At 42.3% G+C, this 16,562-nt stretch overlaps 1 protein-coding gene across 1 annotated transcript in view; it reads left to right on the top strand.

The window, feature by feature from the left end:
- LOC139916162 (calcium/calmodulin-dependent protein kinase type II subunit beta-like) overlaps positions 1–16,562 on the top strand; it is an 80,037-nt gene that overhangs the window by 36,950 nt on the left and 26,525 nt on the right. The window contains exons 8-13 of the mRNA XM_078285370.1: positions 644–727; positions 934–1,028; positions 3,943–4,065; positions 4,568–4,651; positions 7,539–7,581; positions 10,349–10,444. Coding sequence (XP_078141496.1) covers positions 644–727; positions 934–1,028; positions 3,943–4,065; positions 4,568–4,651; positions 7,539–7,581; positions 10,349–10,444 — 525 coding nt within the window. The remainder of the gene's footprint in view (positions 1–643; positions 728–933; positions 1,029–3,942; positions 4,066–4,567; positions 4,652–7,538; positions 7,582–10,348; positions 10,445–16,562) is intronic.

Raw genomic sequence — 16,562 nt, 5'->3', positions numbered from 1 at the left:
ATAAATAGGAAAAGAGTGACTGAGTAGGGCAATGATGAAAGCCTGAAACGTCTATTGCAACTAATTTGAACAATTTGAACAATTTTTGCACCATGTGAGATTGAGAATTAAATTCTTAAATTCTGGACAGGACAGGTTTCCTCACTGGCTTCCCACCCGCGAACACTGCTGATTATGTTCGTAAAGTGGGAAGGTGAAGAAGGTGCTTTTTGAGAACAATTAGAGTGAGTCACGAAGATTGAGTGGTGAGATGGTGACATGGTGACGTTGACATACTTGAAGAGATGAAGAGTTTTCAGCCTACGATGGATAATGTGGAGTGATTTAGCTCTTGTAGATCTCCCACCTGGATCTCTACCACATACTGTATATCTGTGCCAATCAGTAGCAGCATTTGTGCTTTTCCCCAAGGGAGAGATTTGCCAGTCCTCGTTCACAATCAACTGGCCTTAAGCCTTTAGATCTGTCCTTAAGATCTCAAGCCGGTGTGTGGATGAATAAACCTAAAGCTCACCGAAGATTATCTTGCTTAGGATAGCAGTTAGACAATCTGTTGCTGTAACAATTCCATTTACTAAGCTTTGAGCATGTCAATCAATTGTGTGTGTGTGTGTGTGTGTGTGTGTGTGTGTGTTTACTGCAGGATTTGCTGGCACACCGGGGTACCTGTCCCCTGAGGTATTGAGGAAGGAGGCATATGGCAAACCTGTGGACATCTGGGCCTGCGGTGAGTAGCGGAGGAAGACACACACTCAGCACAAGACAAGACAAGACACACACACTCACGCTCACATTCACACACCTAACACACATATGGTACTTCCTAGACGATTATACACAAAAAAGCTGAAATATGCTGAAGCACACACTCTTGCAAAAATGCGGATTTTCTGTGTGTGTGTGTGTGTGTGTGTGTGTGTTTGTGTCTCTCAGGGGTGATCCTGTACATCCTGCTGGTGGGCTACCCTCCTTTCTGGGACGAGGACCAGCACAAGCTGTACCAGCAGATCAAGGCCGGGGCTTACGATGTGAGTCTCCTCTCCTTTCCTCTCCTCTCCTCTCCTCTCCTCTCCTCTCCTCTCCTCTCCTCTCCTCTCCTCTCCTTCTCTTCTCTTCTCTTCTTTTCTCTTCTCTCCCCTCTTCTTTCTTCCCCTCTCTTCTCATCATCTCATCCTTACTGCTCCTTTCCTCTCCCCTTCTCTCCCATCTTCTCTTTTCTTCTCTTCTTTTCTTTTCTCTTCTCTTCTCTTCTCCCATTTCTTATCCTTTCCTCTCCTCTCTCCTCTCCTTTCCTCCCCTCTCTTCTCTTCACCTCCCCCCTTACTGCTTTGCTTCTCTTCTCTCTTCTCTTCTCTCCCCTCTTCTTTCCTCCCCTCTCTTCTCATCACCTCATCCTTACTGCTCTTTTCCTCTCCCCTTCTCTCCCATCTTCTCTTTTCTTCTCTTCTCTTCTTTTCTCTTCTCTTCTCTTCTTCTTTTCTTTTCTTTTCTTTTCTTTTCTCTTCTCTTCTCTCCCATTTTTTATCCTTTCCTCTCCCCTCTCCTCTCCTTTCCTCCCCTCTCTTCTCTTCCCCTCCCCCCTTACTGCTTCTCTTCTCTTCTCTTCTCTTCTCTTCTCTTCTCTTCTCTTCTCTTCTCTTCTCTTCTCTTCTCCTCTCCTCCACTCTCCACCCCCCCGTTCTCTCGTTTCTTCCCTCCTGCACTGATGCCCTCCCCTCTCTTCCCTCTGCCCTCGTTCCGTTTTGGAAGCGACGCTTACGTAACTCAGTCACCTCATTCATATTTCAAGGGGTGCAAGGAGAGGGAGCCTAACCTTAGATCACATTCAAGTGCATGAGAGAGAGAGAGAGAGAGAGAGAGAGAGAGAGACAGAGAGAAACTCACTCCCTGGCAGTGATTGTGGGCTCAGAGGACACAGACCTCGACATTTATGCCCAAACACGACAGGACCCGATGGGCTCCGAATTTCTCACTAAATTGCTCGAACTTTTGCTTGGGCTTGCATTCAAATGCTGTTGAAAAATACCACCGGGTGGCTCAGATGGTGAAGACGCATACCATGTACCCGCTGCGTCCGGGGTTCAAATCAGGCCAGACTTCTCTCTCTCTTCCATCTTGCATGTCTCTCCACTGTAAAACTATATAATAAAGCAAAAAATGCCAAAATATTAGCAAATTATTTGAAATTATAAGCCTTAGAAGGGGGTTTGAGCTCACCAAATGCCATAACCATCAGCAGATTTTTGGTTTGGGTTAGCACTGCAGGAAACATTTTTTTCACCAGTCACAGCAGCTGACGGATTACGAAATTCTCAAGCTGTTTTCACTGTTTTATCAGCCAAATATGGTTTTTAGAGTAGAAAAGAAAGCAAAGTCAAAGTGGCTGGTAGAGTAAAAAGACTTGCAGACGCTGTCAAAATTTTCAGGTCAGGGTCAAACCCGTAGAGGACCCTGCACTACCAAGCTGTCCATAGGGCTAGGTATTGAAGAATCACACTGTAGCCATTTTTAATATCAGTATCAGTTTTAAATCATTAAAGTGTATTGATCATCTTCGAAATGTTGCATTCTTTTCAAGTTCTTATTTTTTCAAATTTTCTACTAATTTCTGGCTCTCTGTTTAGGAACACAAACGGCATGGACGAATGTAACATTGTAAATAGTTTACCATTTCTAATAATGATGTATTGCATGTTTTCATTCAACATGGAATGGTTTTGAAAAATAGATATTCTTTTAGAACTGGGATCAAATTTGATATGCAGGACTGGTATTGGTATTTAAAAATTTAGAACAACACCTGGGTCTGTCTCTCTGCTGTCAGTCAAGAGGGCAGAAGAAACAACAAGATAGATAAATAGATAGATAGATTTTTTACAGTTTAGTGTATTTGCACAGTGATAAAACAAAGAAGTGACAAAATATGATGAAAAGCAAAGAAGAGATGCAAATTAGTGATTGCAAATTACTGAAAACCCTCAGAGGGCTTATAAGAACATCTCACCTCAAAACAAACACGCAAATGAAAGAAAGAAAGAAACAAATCAACAACAAATAAAATCAAGTTGACAAGCCAAGACACAGCTGAACAGAAATACAACATGGTGGAAAATGGTAGAACAACAAGATACATAAAATGACAAGGGAAATAAAGATGTTTATTAATATAGCCCGAATGCAGAAAGAAGAAAACATTGGAGACGTGAGTGTGGAAATGTGTGTGTGTGTGTGTGTGTGTGTGTGTGAGATATTATAAGTGTCCAGCAGCCCAGTCTGTTACTGAAGGCTAGCATTGTGAATTGTTGCCTGAAATGATCGATGCTGGGTTATCGATTGGACGTGCAGGTGGATGAGCTTAGATGTGCAGCGCAGAAAGAAGTTAGCAGTAAGTACAGCAAGTAGACTCTACAATAGACTGGTGGATTTGTGTCTCAGGATAAAGTACTGTATGTCTAATCAATACGGTTGGACCGATATGGGTTTTTGAACGCAAGATACAAGATATTTCTGTTTTGAAGGAGCTATGGAGTTTCTGTCTTTTATCTTTAAGTTTGACCATGTTCATGCCAAAAAATGTCAAAATTACAAGTATTCAGTGTTTCCCACAGAATTCTATTCTTGTCTTGACTCTGTGTTGAAGTGAGGGGGTTTTGAGTGTGTATCTAGTGTGTGTGTGTGTGCTGTGGTGTTTCTGCACTGCACTTCCCAGAAATCACCTGTTTATCCCAAACAAACTGCTGGAACTGCTTGCTGCTGGAAACGTAAAAAAAACATCACTTCCTAGATACAGGTTGAATCGCTGTTGTGTTACATCAGTTGTTGATAGACAGCAGCAAAACACAACATTTATTTATATGAAGAAGTCACAGATTATTACTTTAGATTTGGCTCTGTGAAACCTGCAGGTACTCTGTCACTGTAGCTAAGCGTTTGTCTCTCCAGTTCCCATCCCCGGAGTGGGACACAGTGACCCCCGAGGCCAAAAACCTGATCAATCAGATGCTGACCATCAACCCAGCCAAGAGGATCACCGCCCAGGAGGCCCTCAAGCACCCATGGGTCTGCGTAAGTGTCCCCCGCCATGAGACAGACAGGCAGGCAGACAGACGGGCAGATATCTATTTACTGTCTGGCCTGAAAGTACATGAACATTCGTATAGCAAGTATATGCACATGTGCAGCAAACACACATGGTAACTGTAGGCCCAAAAACACACACACACACACATTCACATAGGGAGATATGAAAACAAATCAATTTTCACGCATCTAACAAGACACACACACACACACACACACAAAGGCAGGCTGACTCAGATTAACAAGTACAGTGAGATTGACATTTCATTGTCAGTTCTATCACAGCGAACAAAATTATCTTGAATAATTAATATCTTTCTCTCTTCTATCCTCTTCCTCATCTCTCTCCCCTTCCTCCTCCTTCTCCTCCACCTCCTCCTCCTCCTCCTCTTCTTCCTCCTCCTCCTCCTCCTCCTCCTCTTCTTCCTCCTCCTTCTCCTCCTCCTTCTCCTCCTCCTCCTCCTCCTCCTCTTCTTCCTCCTCCCAGCAACGGTCCACAGTGGCGTCTATGATGCACAGACAGGAGACTGTGGAGTGTCTGAAGAAATTCAACGCCAGGAGGAAACTCAAGGTCTGTACGCATACAAACCCTCTCCCATATCTTCCTCCCCTACTCTTAATAGTCTCTTATATTGAATAAAACAAAATTCCCTTCTACCACTCTCCTTAACTCTTATTTAACTTATTTCTTTCCCAAGCACTTCTCTCTTACACAGTCATTTAAGGGTCACAAAAATATTGTCAGGGCACGATGGATCTGGCCTTTGCACTCCTTACTATTGCTTTCTTGTAATGTTTGTGACCTGGAATTGAAGACTATTCTGCTGTTGCACTCATTGTAAGTCACTCTGTATAAGAGCGCTAACTAATAAATGGCCTAAAGTGTAAAAAGTAAAATGTGATGCATGCAGATGGCACACACATGAGTGCTTTCTCTCCTGGCTGTGGCACCGGGAATTATACAAACACCCCCAAAGTATGATATCCAAAGAAAAAGAGAGTTATCCTCCACACACAGATTCCCTTCCTTACACTGATTTATTGCAGACGTTTCGAGCCAGAGAGGAAATCGGTGTGTGTGTGTGTGTGTGTGTGTGTGTGTGTGTGTGTGTGTGGATACAATAGCATCACCGTTGCAGCACATCACTGTTACCCTGCTGCTTTTGGCCGGTCTAGGCATGGCTGAAATGCCAGCACAGCAGGAACTGGAAGACCAACGCGGGTGGTTGCAGACAAATGTTGGACCGTTCAACCAGTGTGCTGTCAGCATGAACCAATCGCCTCTGGCCTTTCACATTTGAAAGAAGTGGAGAGTGGCAACACTGGAAATTCAGTTCAGTTCAAAACAACAAAAATACCAAAACAAAACACACAGTAAAAACACAGAGCAAGTCACCGCAGCAATGCAGTCAACAGCTCGATATAGTACAGTAAAAAGTTGCTTTTCAATGCAAAATACGAAGTTCTCATACATATCAGACAATACATCGTTTATGTCAGTGTTCATTTTAAAATGATTGTTAAAAAAACATCTATTGGCGATGTACCTTGCATTCCTGGGCCCATTTTGTTGTTTGGTGGTGTATTTTTATTATTCCTGCGGATAACTGGCCAAACATAAGTGAAATGATGTCACGTTGAGATATTCCCAGCACAGCTACAATGGAGTTTAATAGCTGAAAAAAGTTCAGCTTTTGCCTTGCTTTTAATATCAATGTTGCTATTACTCCCTCCACTTACACCTACAACCCACATCTGAATGGAACAAGTTCATGCCCCTTTTCTCGGGGGTTATCGAAAAGTATTCTGGGAAATGTAGGAAATCAGTAAGCGAAGTAGATGACGCAGGTTGAGGGAAAGTAGGTACAACAACGAAGTAATCACAAACAAAACAATCACAAAATAACTCCTGGAATGCACTGGACGTCACAGATTGATGATATCCAACAGCGTAAGAGTATCTGAGGAGGGATTTTTCCTAAAACAGGCCCAAAGGTTCTAGCTGTGAGCTGCTGCCACACTAGAGTCGAGCTGAGTAGCATCATCTCTACAACCCCCGCAAACCAATTTGTCCAATTTGTTTCACAGTCAGCAGACACAACCAACAATTACAGGAATATATGAAGAGCTGTGTTCCAAAATGAGATATCCACCATCGAAAAAAAATGACATCTACTCTTCTCGCTAAAATGAATAACATCCAGGTGGTTTTCCATTTCAACCATTACTGTTCTGTAACTGTACTGGCTCTACTGTGGTTATTCTCCTTAGTTTCTGAGGTATTAAATATAATATCAGCCTCCACAGCTCTTGAATCCCGTGGCCTATTTGCAATCTAATAGCATTTTGCAGCCCTAAAAGCCTTATTATCTCCATTTGTAAATTATCTTTTCAGGGAAAAAGTGCCAGGATTAGCTCTTTACTCATCTCTTTGAGGCTCTTTCTCTCTCTTTCTCTCTCTTTCTTTTTCCCTCTCTCTCTAAATCGAGCCATTCCTGGCCTGACTTTTGCTTTGCTTTGAGTTGTCGATCCTGCTTGCAACGTTTCCCAAACTCCTCTGCTTCTCAGTTTAGATATCAAGTTTGATTGTTGTTTTTCATTTCTAATTGACACGCATTATAGAAAGTGTAGGGTTTGGGCGAGAAACAGGGATAACATGAGGCGATGACTGATGATGGACAGACCTTCCAGTGGCATTTAGCCTATTAAATGTTTGTCAGTTAAAATCTACAAAGTTTGACTGTTTATGAAAGTTGACAGAATACAGGCAACATGTTTACAAGAAGGTAAGGCTGTGCAGTCACCATAGAGTGAATGGTTGACACAGAAGAAGAAGCTGTTTGCTGTGGGGACTCGGCAGGCCTTTTTCGTTAGAGGTTTAGGATATTTGGAATGTGTCTGTGAGGTTTTAACAGTATTAACATATAGCAGGCAACATCAGTATTAACATAACAGACAACATCAATGTTACGGCTGTGGCTACAGTTACACATTTCAATGTGGTTTTTGAGATACTCCAGATCGGATTTCATGAGGTTACATCTCTGAACGTCCGCATGCTGCCTGAAAACGACTCTGATGCGTCTCCCTGGCTGTACTTACTGAAATCTTGAAATCTATATTGCTTTTTTCCACTTTCCTCTCTCCATCTTGTTACATTTCTTGTATGCACATTGTGGTTGGATCGCCTCCTGACTGTGTAGAAATCCAATCAGAGTGCGAGTCTTACCACGTTTATATCTGGTTTTGAAGATCTGATGTGAGCAAAAGATGATTTTTGCAACTCTGAACCTGTAACTTAATGCATCCTGGTGTGATGGGATGATAAAAGTCACATTGAAATGACAACTGTAGCTGTAGACTTTATAATTGTAATATGAAGTCACTGTGTCACAACCATTCTCTAATAGCGTTACCGATTTAGAATTGAGCCCCTCTCCTTTTCTTTCTCCTCTCAGGGGGCCATTCTCACCACCATGCTGGTTTCTCGAAACTTCTCTGGTAAGTGTTGCCTCACTAGACATAATTACTTGTATTACCCTCATTACTGCAAACCTAACCATTCATATCAATGGTGCATCATCAATCAATATATCTGTCAACGTGCTAGATGTAGAGATTTCAGTGTCTGCAAGACTGCTGTACGCTAAAAATAAGCACTGATGTGGACTAATGTGTTTGATGAATAGGAGTCTGTCCCAATATGTTTGGAGAGTGATTACCAGTGGTTATGAAAGACATGCCACCATGTTGGAGGAGTCTTCACACAGAAATTTGGCATTTTGTTTGTTTTGAAGCGATAATGTTACAATCTTTGTTTCCTCCAACATGGTGTCATCTACCTCGTGAACACCGGTAACTAAACATTCAGCGACAGGTTTCTTGCAATCACTGACAGATCTGGATAGTCAAACAGCAAAATCATATATTTGTTATTTCATGTTGATGCCAGTTTGCATGACAAGCTGTCTCTCTGTGTGTGTACATGTCTTTCTATCTGTGTATATCTCTGTGATAGCTGTCACCTTTTTTCAAGAATCAAAGATGCTGCAAAATCCCTCTCACAATCTAAGCTAGACAATGGAAAACAAAGTTTTGATGTTGTACATTTATCTCCCCACACACACACACACACACACACACACACACACACATCCTCCACCCACCCTGACTCTGCCTCAGACTCACTTGCACAAATTATTTTCTTTAGTGTGATTCAGCAGGTCAAGAATAGTAACTTTTTATTTTTTTGTCTGATGTATCATGTAGACACAGTGGGATCAAAAAATTCCAGTATTTCTCAATGAATCTAATTCATCGGTTTTATGAAGTCTGCCGTTTTCAGCACTGTTGTAGTGGAAGATTTTATCATTTTCTAACATGCAACAAGAAAGCAGATTTTGTCAACATTGTATGCAAGAGTTGGAACACAGTCAGATGAAGCCAATTGGTAAGCTCCATATGAGTTACATTCGACTTAAAAGGGGTATTTTTTGCCGTAATGTAGTATCGAAAAAAATTCAAAGCAGTTCCTCCGAGACAGTAGCTTCATTTTAGCAATTTTTTTGGAAGAAATGAGAAACCCTACAGTGTGTGTTTGTGTATGTGTATATGCTGCAAATATATATGTGAGTGTGTCTGGGTGGCGTTCATGTGTTTGTGTGTGTGCGTGTGCGTGTCCATCTACTTATCCGGAGTGTGTGTGTGTGTGTGTGTGTGTGTGTGTGTGTGTGTGTGTGCGTACGCTGCTTCAGTGAACATGACTCACAGCAGCCATTCCGACACTGCAAGCTTTTTAATGGGAAATGGTCCGAACATCCACTGGTGAACATCCACTCAGCTCTACGTCTCTCCCACACACACACACACACACACACACACCGGGCCAGGTGTGTTGGCTGCCAGCCCTGGCTGTGTCACCACTCTCCAGCACCATTCTCTCTCTCTTTCTCTCTCTCGCATCTTCTTAGGAAGCAGCACATTATTCAAGTGAGGTCATCCAGGGAATGAGTCAGAGAGAGAGAGAGAGAAAGAGAGAGAGAGTACAGAAAAGTACAAAAAAGAGACAGACCATCAGTAAAAGATAGTGTGTAGTCGTGGCACGTTACATCAACGCAAAAGCCAAAACCAGTGCTTTATGCAATGGATCAGTGTATGACTCTCTCTCTGGCCTATTCTCATCATGTATTATGAATCATGTATTATGTAGATCAGTGTATCAGTGTTCCTGTGCTAACGTGCAGGCGGATCTATTTTCCTTCACTTGCTGATGTAATGCTTTTTGGTAGTGATACCACATCAGGTTCAACGGATGAAGTTCAGGTTTAAGTTTCTATATCTATTCTATTTCTATCTGGAATTATGGAACACTGTATATCCATATATATGCTCAGCAAAGCTACAAATATCTTAAATAGGTGATATTGTATCAGTAGTGTATATATGGATGTAGCCATTGTAGATGTCGTACTTTTTAATGCATTATTTGCTGAACTCCTGCTGCACTTTTGTCCTCAAAGGGAACTGTTTGGAAAGATCTACATCTAACTAGCTGGCTGTGAGACAATGCAGATTTGTTTTAAAATACTGTATAAATATATGTTTCGTTCACCTGGATAACATTCAAGAATGAACTAGATGTAGGATCAATGTATTAAGGAGGACTTCTGCAATGGCTACCACTGTACCAGGTTATATACAGTAAATTTTCAACATCGCTGATATTTATGCATTGTATTACATAGGCAGTAAGTTCAATGAACATTGCCAAACTAACATACACTGAAGTCTTTATCATTTAAAATCCGTGTGCATCCATCATCATGCCATTTTTCTGGGTATAGCGATAAAAAAAAAGCAGGAAGCAGCCACATGTGAGAGTTGAGATTCGTGGCTCTCACTGACATTTTCCCCTGGTGAGGTTTTGTGTCACAACCAGTTTATAACAGTGGTCTGTATATGTATATTAATTCCCCCTCTTCTCTAAACTAATGGGCACTGTTTGTTTCCGCCTTCTTCTTCTTTTTCTCTCACCTTTTCTTTCTGTTTCCCCACCCTCTCTACCTTCCTCCTGACACGACTCTGACTCACCCCCTTCCCCTCACTTCCTCTCCTCTCTTACCCATCCCTTCTCTCTAAATGTCACTCTCCCCCTTCTCTATCTTTACCCCCCCCCCCCCTCCTCCCCCCTTCCTTCCTCACCCACCCTCTTTCTTCTCCTTGCCTCGTACCTCTCTCCATGTTGTGACTGGGTATTGGACACTAACAGTGGGCAGCAGGCAGACCACCGCTCCAGCCTCTGTCACTGCGGCCGCCGCAGCAGTGGCTGCCGCCGCCGGCACCACCGCAGGGCTGGTGGAACAAGGTAGCATGGTGGCTCGCCCAGGGCATGCCACCCTTTCTCCCCCTTCTCTCTTCTTCCTCTTCTTCTTCTTCTTCTGCTTCTTCTCTCTGTTTCCTCTCTTCTTTCATTCCTCTCTCTGCCTCCTCTCTCTCCACCCTCAGCATGGGAGCTCAGAGCATGATGGCTGACCACATTGCTGACCACATCTCCCATCGACTCATCGGCAGCAGCATTAGCAATGTTTCCATCCAACTGTCAAGCAAATTTTATGCAACTTTTTGAAATGTCACAAAAAAAAAAAAAATGCAAATTTGGTGCGTTTCCATCAGCTGGGTTGAAGCGAATGAAGAGGCTTCCTGAATGTAAGAAAAAAAAAACCCACGTCCATCCTTTCGAGATTGTTTAGTATCAGGGAAGTTGTTGTTGTTGTACAGCTAATGTTGACCATATTTCGTGCTTTTATCCGAAGACGAAAACAAAGAAATGCATTTGGCATTATTCTTATACATCAACTAACTGGTCATATAACCACAATGGTCTCCTTATACATGAGAGAGACTGTAAGTATGACTCTTCTGGGAAGTCGTGGTTACAGATATTTTCCAGACAACACTGAACCATCATGCCAAGTCTATATCATTATTTATTTAATGCGTTTTCATCGTCAGTTATTGCGTAATTTCTTTATCGACAAAAACATTTTCCACTTCAAGTGAATGTAAAAACTTTATATATTATATATTATGATATTAGGGATGTTTTAGCGAATTTTGCTTTCCATACATCATAATTCACTTGGATGGAAACCCAGCTAATTGTTCTCCTTTCCACATCGGCACGTCTGGCACCTCCTGTCTTGAATCTGATAAGGCGGCTGCAGCACCCGTCACCGCCTCATCATCGACACTAACCCACCTTCATCCTCTCATCTTCATCATCATCATCATCATCATCTCTCGGCACAGCCACGGTGCATGGCCGCGACACAGCCAGAGCCCTGTCCTGTCTCTCTTTCTCTTTTTTTCCTCTCACTCTCTTCCTCCCACCTCACCTCTCTCACATCACAACTCCCATTGTTCCCCATTTTCCCTTTTCTTATATTCTTTACTTCATCTTTACCTCTCTAATCATTCAGTGCTCTCACATGTCACTCTATACCTCACTCTCTCTCTCTCTCTCTCTCTTATCTCTGTTTGTCACATTTCCATACCTCCCCTTTCTCTTTCCTCCTCTTTCCCTCTCTCCTCTTTTCTCTGTCTGAGAATGACACTGGAAAGTTCACCCCTGTCACTTTAAGGATGGAACGGCCCGAGAGCTGTTGGTGAATGCTGCATGGGGCACTGGACTGGTGCATGCGCTGCAACACGGGGAGGGGGACTCTGGTGCATGGAAAACACTGTGGAAGATGCAAGGCTGGGCTGGTTCTCACGGAAACACAGTCAAAACCCATTGAAGCGGTTGCTTTCCTATTTCAAAAATGTCATTTCTAAGCAAATTATGGAACACTGTAAAAGCTACACGAACCAGTCAAAAGTTTGGACACACACATTTTTCTTTATTTTTACTATTTTTCACATTTTAGAACAATAGTAAACACATCAAAACTATGAAATAACACAAATGGAATTATGCAGTGACCAAAAAAAGTGTTAAACAAATCAAAACTATCTTATATTTTAGATTCTTTTAAGTAGCCGCCCTTTGATGGAAAGGCTTTGGAAAGAAATTCATACATAGGCATCAACTTCACTATTTATATTTGTCTAAGAAACAAATTTCAAGCATTTAAGCATAAGCCTTTAGATCAAAATGGCTTTAAGAGAATGAAAAACATGTGCATTCAATCAGGTGTGTCCAAACCTTTGACTGGTAGTGTATGTTCAGTAAAGCTACCATTAACATATTTATAGAATGATTTACTCGGGCAGGAAGCTCAGTGGACGTTACCAAACTAACATACGGTACGTTCTATTTTAAATGCACGTGCACCCAACGTAATGCCCTTGTTCTGGGTGCGCAGAGATGAAATGCAGGCATAAACTACAAAGAGGCTCACATGACAGTCTAGCGTTGAGTCAAGGAGACAGAAGTAGTGGCGGTGTCCTTGTTTCTGTGGACCACTGGGACTCCACAGTCCTCTCTGTGTCCCTCAGCCTCCACTAGGCTCCAATCAAATATTTATAGTGGGCTGCCTCCCCCTATCAGCCTCACTTTGCCTCATTGGCTTACTGGAGGCCTCGCTTTATCTCCCATACTCACACACACACACACACACACACACACACACACACACACACACCATCTAGTAGACATCGCCCACCCCTCACGAGGGAGTAGGGTAAATGTATCTTTTAGTGCGTCTTGGCCTTCATTATGCTGTGTGTAGGAAAATGTCTAGAGGCTCTCTGGCACCTGTGTGTGTCGCCTGAATAGCCAATCAGTGTTCTGTCTTCCAAAAAGCACATTTTGGGTTGTGTGATTAGCAGTGAATTTTACATTATGCTGCTGGTCGATGATTCATTTGAATCGATGCCCATCCTTGCCTCGATCTCGCAGTCGTGCATCTCGCAAGTGTTTTTATTGGGTATTTATCAGTGGTACCTTTCTTTTAATCTCTTCCTCCTCTCTCTTCTTGCTTCATGTGTAATTTGTGGCAAGGTAAGGAGCGCCCCTTGCTTCCCCACCTTGGGTTTGAACTAAGCTACCTTTGACCTCGCAGGTTTCCACGGAGATCTCCTTTTCGTCACTGGAATCCAAGCCATCTTTTTTTTTTTAGCAACTTTCGGTTCAGTTTTGTAGAAGATTCTGTTTACCACTTTGTTAGAATAATGCTGTTTGGAAAAAAAACAACCTCTTCTTTCTTTCTTTCTTTCTTTTCTCTCTCCTCTCCTCCCCTCCCTTCTCCTCTCTCCTCCTCTCTCCTCCTCTCTCCTCTCCTTTCCTATCCTCGACTCCTCTGCCAAGCCATCAAAGAATAAGAGAGAATGGAGTTGACACTGCTCTGACCCCATTTCTTCTCCTCAGTAACAACAAGCCTTTGGAAGGGGACTGAAGAGCAACAGCACAACAATAAGCCATGCACAAACTTGACACTCTGACAGCCCTTTGGATTGCAGAGTGCTTCCTTATCGCTGCCTACTGCTCCTTCCTCAACTGTTGAATATGCACATCTCGCTCCAAGAATGAGATACTGTACTGTATCAACCGCGGCAGAAAAGAAAGGAGACAAAGCAAGGAAGAAGGCTAGGGAAAAAGCTGCCAGTAATGCATTCTCCTACGCTCCCTTTCTCCCCTGCATCTCTCTTTCTTTGACACTGTCTCTCCTTCCCAGTGATAGCTAAAAGGGACCGCCTGTACTGATGTGGTTTTCCACTTGTAAGGGCTGGGTTGCACCTCATCTGGCCTCAAACGCACTTTGAACCAGCCTCCCCGTGACTGAAACGCTCACCCCCTAATTGCCCCCAGAAAATGAATCTCGTGGAATTCAGGCCTCTGTTTAAAATTCACTGTACTTGGCTTGGCATGTTAGGCAAGGGAAGCGAGAAGAACAAGAGAGAGTGAGAGAGAAAGAGAGAGAGAGAGGCAGAAAAAAAAAAGCCCAGACTGCCAGAAATAGTGTTTTATGTAACGTGGCTGGCTGCTGATGTGATTGGATCTGATTAGACTTGAAATTGCACCCAGTAAGGATTACGTCTATGGGAGTAAGCAGAGAGAGGAAGAGGAGGAGGGGACTTGGACTGGCAGGTGATAGGCACCCATCGGATATACCAGCGTTTCCCAAAGCTGGTTCCAGGGACCTTCCGGGGTCCTTGATTGAAAGGTTAGGGACTCCTCAGCAAAATGAGGAACAGTTATTATGACAGAAATTTCAGTCTGTGGTTATCAGCCCACCTACAGAATAGGCAGGAATAAAACAGGAACAAAAATCTTCTCAGACAGAGTGTCTTAGGACAAAGCCTTATGAAATGGGGTCTTCGATCTAATGTGCATCTACACTACCAGTCAAAAGTTTGGACACACACATTTTTCCTTATTTTTACTATTTTCCACATTTTAGAACAATAGTAAACACATCAAAACTATGAAATAACACAAATAGAATTATGCTGTGACCAAAAAAGTGTTAAACAAATCAAAACGATCTTATATTTTAGATTCTTTAAAGTAGCTGCCCTTTGCCTTGATGGAAAGGCTTTGGAAAGAAATTCATACATAGACATCAGCTTCACTATTTATATTTGTCAAAGAAACAAATTTCAAGCATTTAAGCATAAGCCTTTAGATCAAAATGGCTTTAAGATAATGAAAAACATATTACATTCAATCAGGTGTGTCCAAACTTTAGACTGGTAGTGTATTTGTGGGCCGTTGATGTGAAAACGTTTGGTAATCCCTTCCATATAAACGAAACTGACTGACATGTGATGGGCGGGTCAAGCCCATGAAGGACAGTCAGGGTTTGATGACCAGTCTCCTCAGTCTCTCCACTCCTCTTTCCATTTCCTCCTCATTAACCGATTAACCAGCTTTCCTTAATGAGTTTTTTTTCTGTTGCTATCGGCTACCCTGATTGACAATCTCCAGGCCCCCCTGCGCCAAAGCAAATAGGAGTGGATTCAACCTGCATGCATCTTTATATGAGAGTTTGTTTATGTGCTTGTATTGTTATACTTGTGAGGACTGGAGTGAGCTTTGGGACTTCGAAGTAAGGTCACTTTGGATGGTCGTCACTTTAAAAAGGGGACATTTTGAGGTTAGAATTTACTCTTAGTGTTTGGGTTAGCATTTGAAGTGGTAATCCACGAGATCTGTGTTTTTTTTAGCCAATAAGCGGTCAATAAACTAGCCAATAAACTAGCCAATAAGCGGTCATAAGCGGTCAACGCTATGGTGTTCTTGCACTGAACTTTGAATGCTAATATTATGCTCATGAATGGCATTAAATGGTGCTGTACCCCATGTATTTTAGCTTTCATGATCACAAAGACATTATTTGGCCTACCATGAGCAGCTAGGCCACTTATACAGTTCAAATTAGAGGAAAAATCAAGCCAAGCTATGTTTGAATATGAAAACATAGCCTAATAGGTAGGTTATGATAAAGTTGATGGTCAAATGAATAAGAGATGGATAAATACAGTAAATCGTGCAGCCTGGATGAAAAAAGATGACTCTGACTTCTCCATACGCTCTCAGAGTTAATTCAGAGTTTAATTGCCTTTTCAGTTTCCAGACAGTCTGGAATCCAATATATGTAGGAGCTGTATATCAAAATTGCTCATAATGAAACCTATACAATGATCTAGCCCGTCCTAGAGACTAGTGGTTTGAGACGTAGGCTAGACGAGTTTGTCTTTCTTTCTTGTTTTGTTTTTTAATGCAGCAAATGGTTGGACCTTCAAGCGTTTTAATCAAAGTTTTACATCAATCAGAAGGTGACATGTCATTCTAAGGCGGAGAAATTAAAGGAACTACCGAGCACATGGTAGCCAAACAGATAATCCACCGACATCAGAAATGTAAAACGCATCAATTCCTGTGCACCAGAGGTTTTCATCCCCAAGAAAGACATATGAGAAACTGGGTGTTTAGAACAACAAATGTAAAAGGGTTCATGAACTGGGTATGGGTTGAATCACTGTTGTGTTATATCAGTCATCTACTGCTAAAGCCAAGTTTAGGATTGGTGAGAGAGTGTAATCAGTTGAAGGACCTCACAAGTATAGTGATACAAAACCGCGTGTATGTGTATGAGTGTGAATGGAGGGAGCTATACAATACCAACAAGTGCGCTAGTGCTTTTTAGGTCCTTGGGGAAGGTGGGGAGGGGGGAGTTATTATTGGAGTATAAGCATAGATGGCATGGCATAGAGCAACAGTTAAAGACCCCATGAAATGGCATCTTTACTTCCTGGATTTGATGCATTTCCTGTTGAAACAGGGTGTTGGAGGCGGGACATAATGCAGTGAGGGATCATTCAAAAGTCTAAACCAATGGAGTATGAGTCAGAAAGGCAGTTTTATTTGATGGGAGGGGTGTGGAAGGGCGGGATTGTTAAAAAATCTGACTGGTTTTATTGGTTAGAGATTTATATTTATGCCTACAGGTGCAGCATGAGGTCACTGTGAAATATGCTCT

Source organism: Centroberyx gerrardi, chromosome 8, assembly GCF_048128805.1.
Source record: "Centroberyx gerrardi isolate f3 chromosome 8, fCenGer3.hap1.cur.20231027, whole genome shotgun sequence".
NCBI lineage: Eukaryota > Metazoa > Chordata > Actinopteri > Beryciformes > Berycidae > Centroberyx > Centroberyx gerrardi.
The sequence above is the reverse complement of the archived record's forward strand: the minus strand, read 5'-3'. Positions and strand labels throughout refer to the sequence as shown.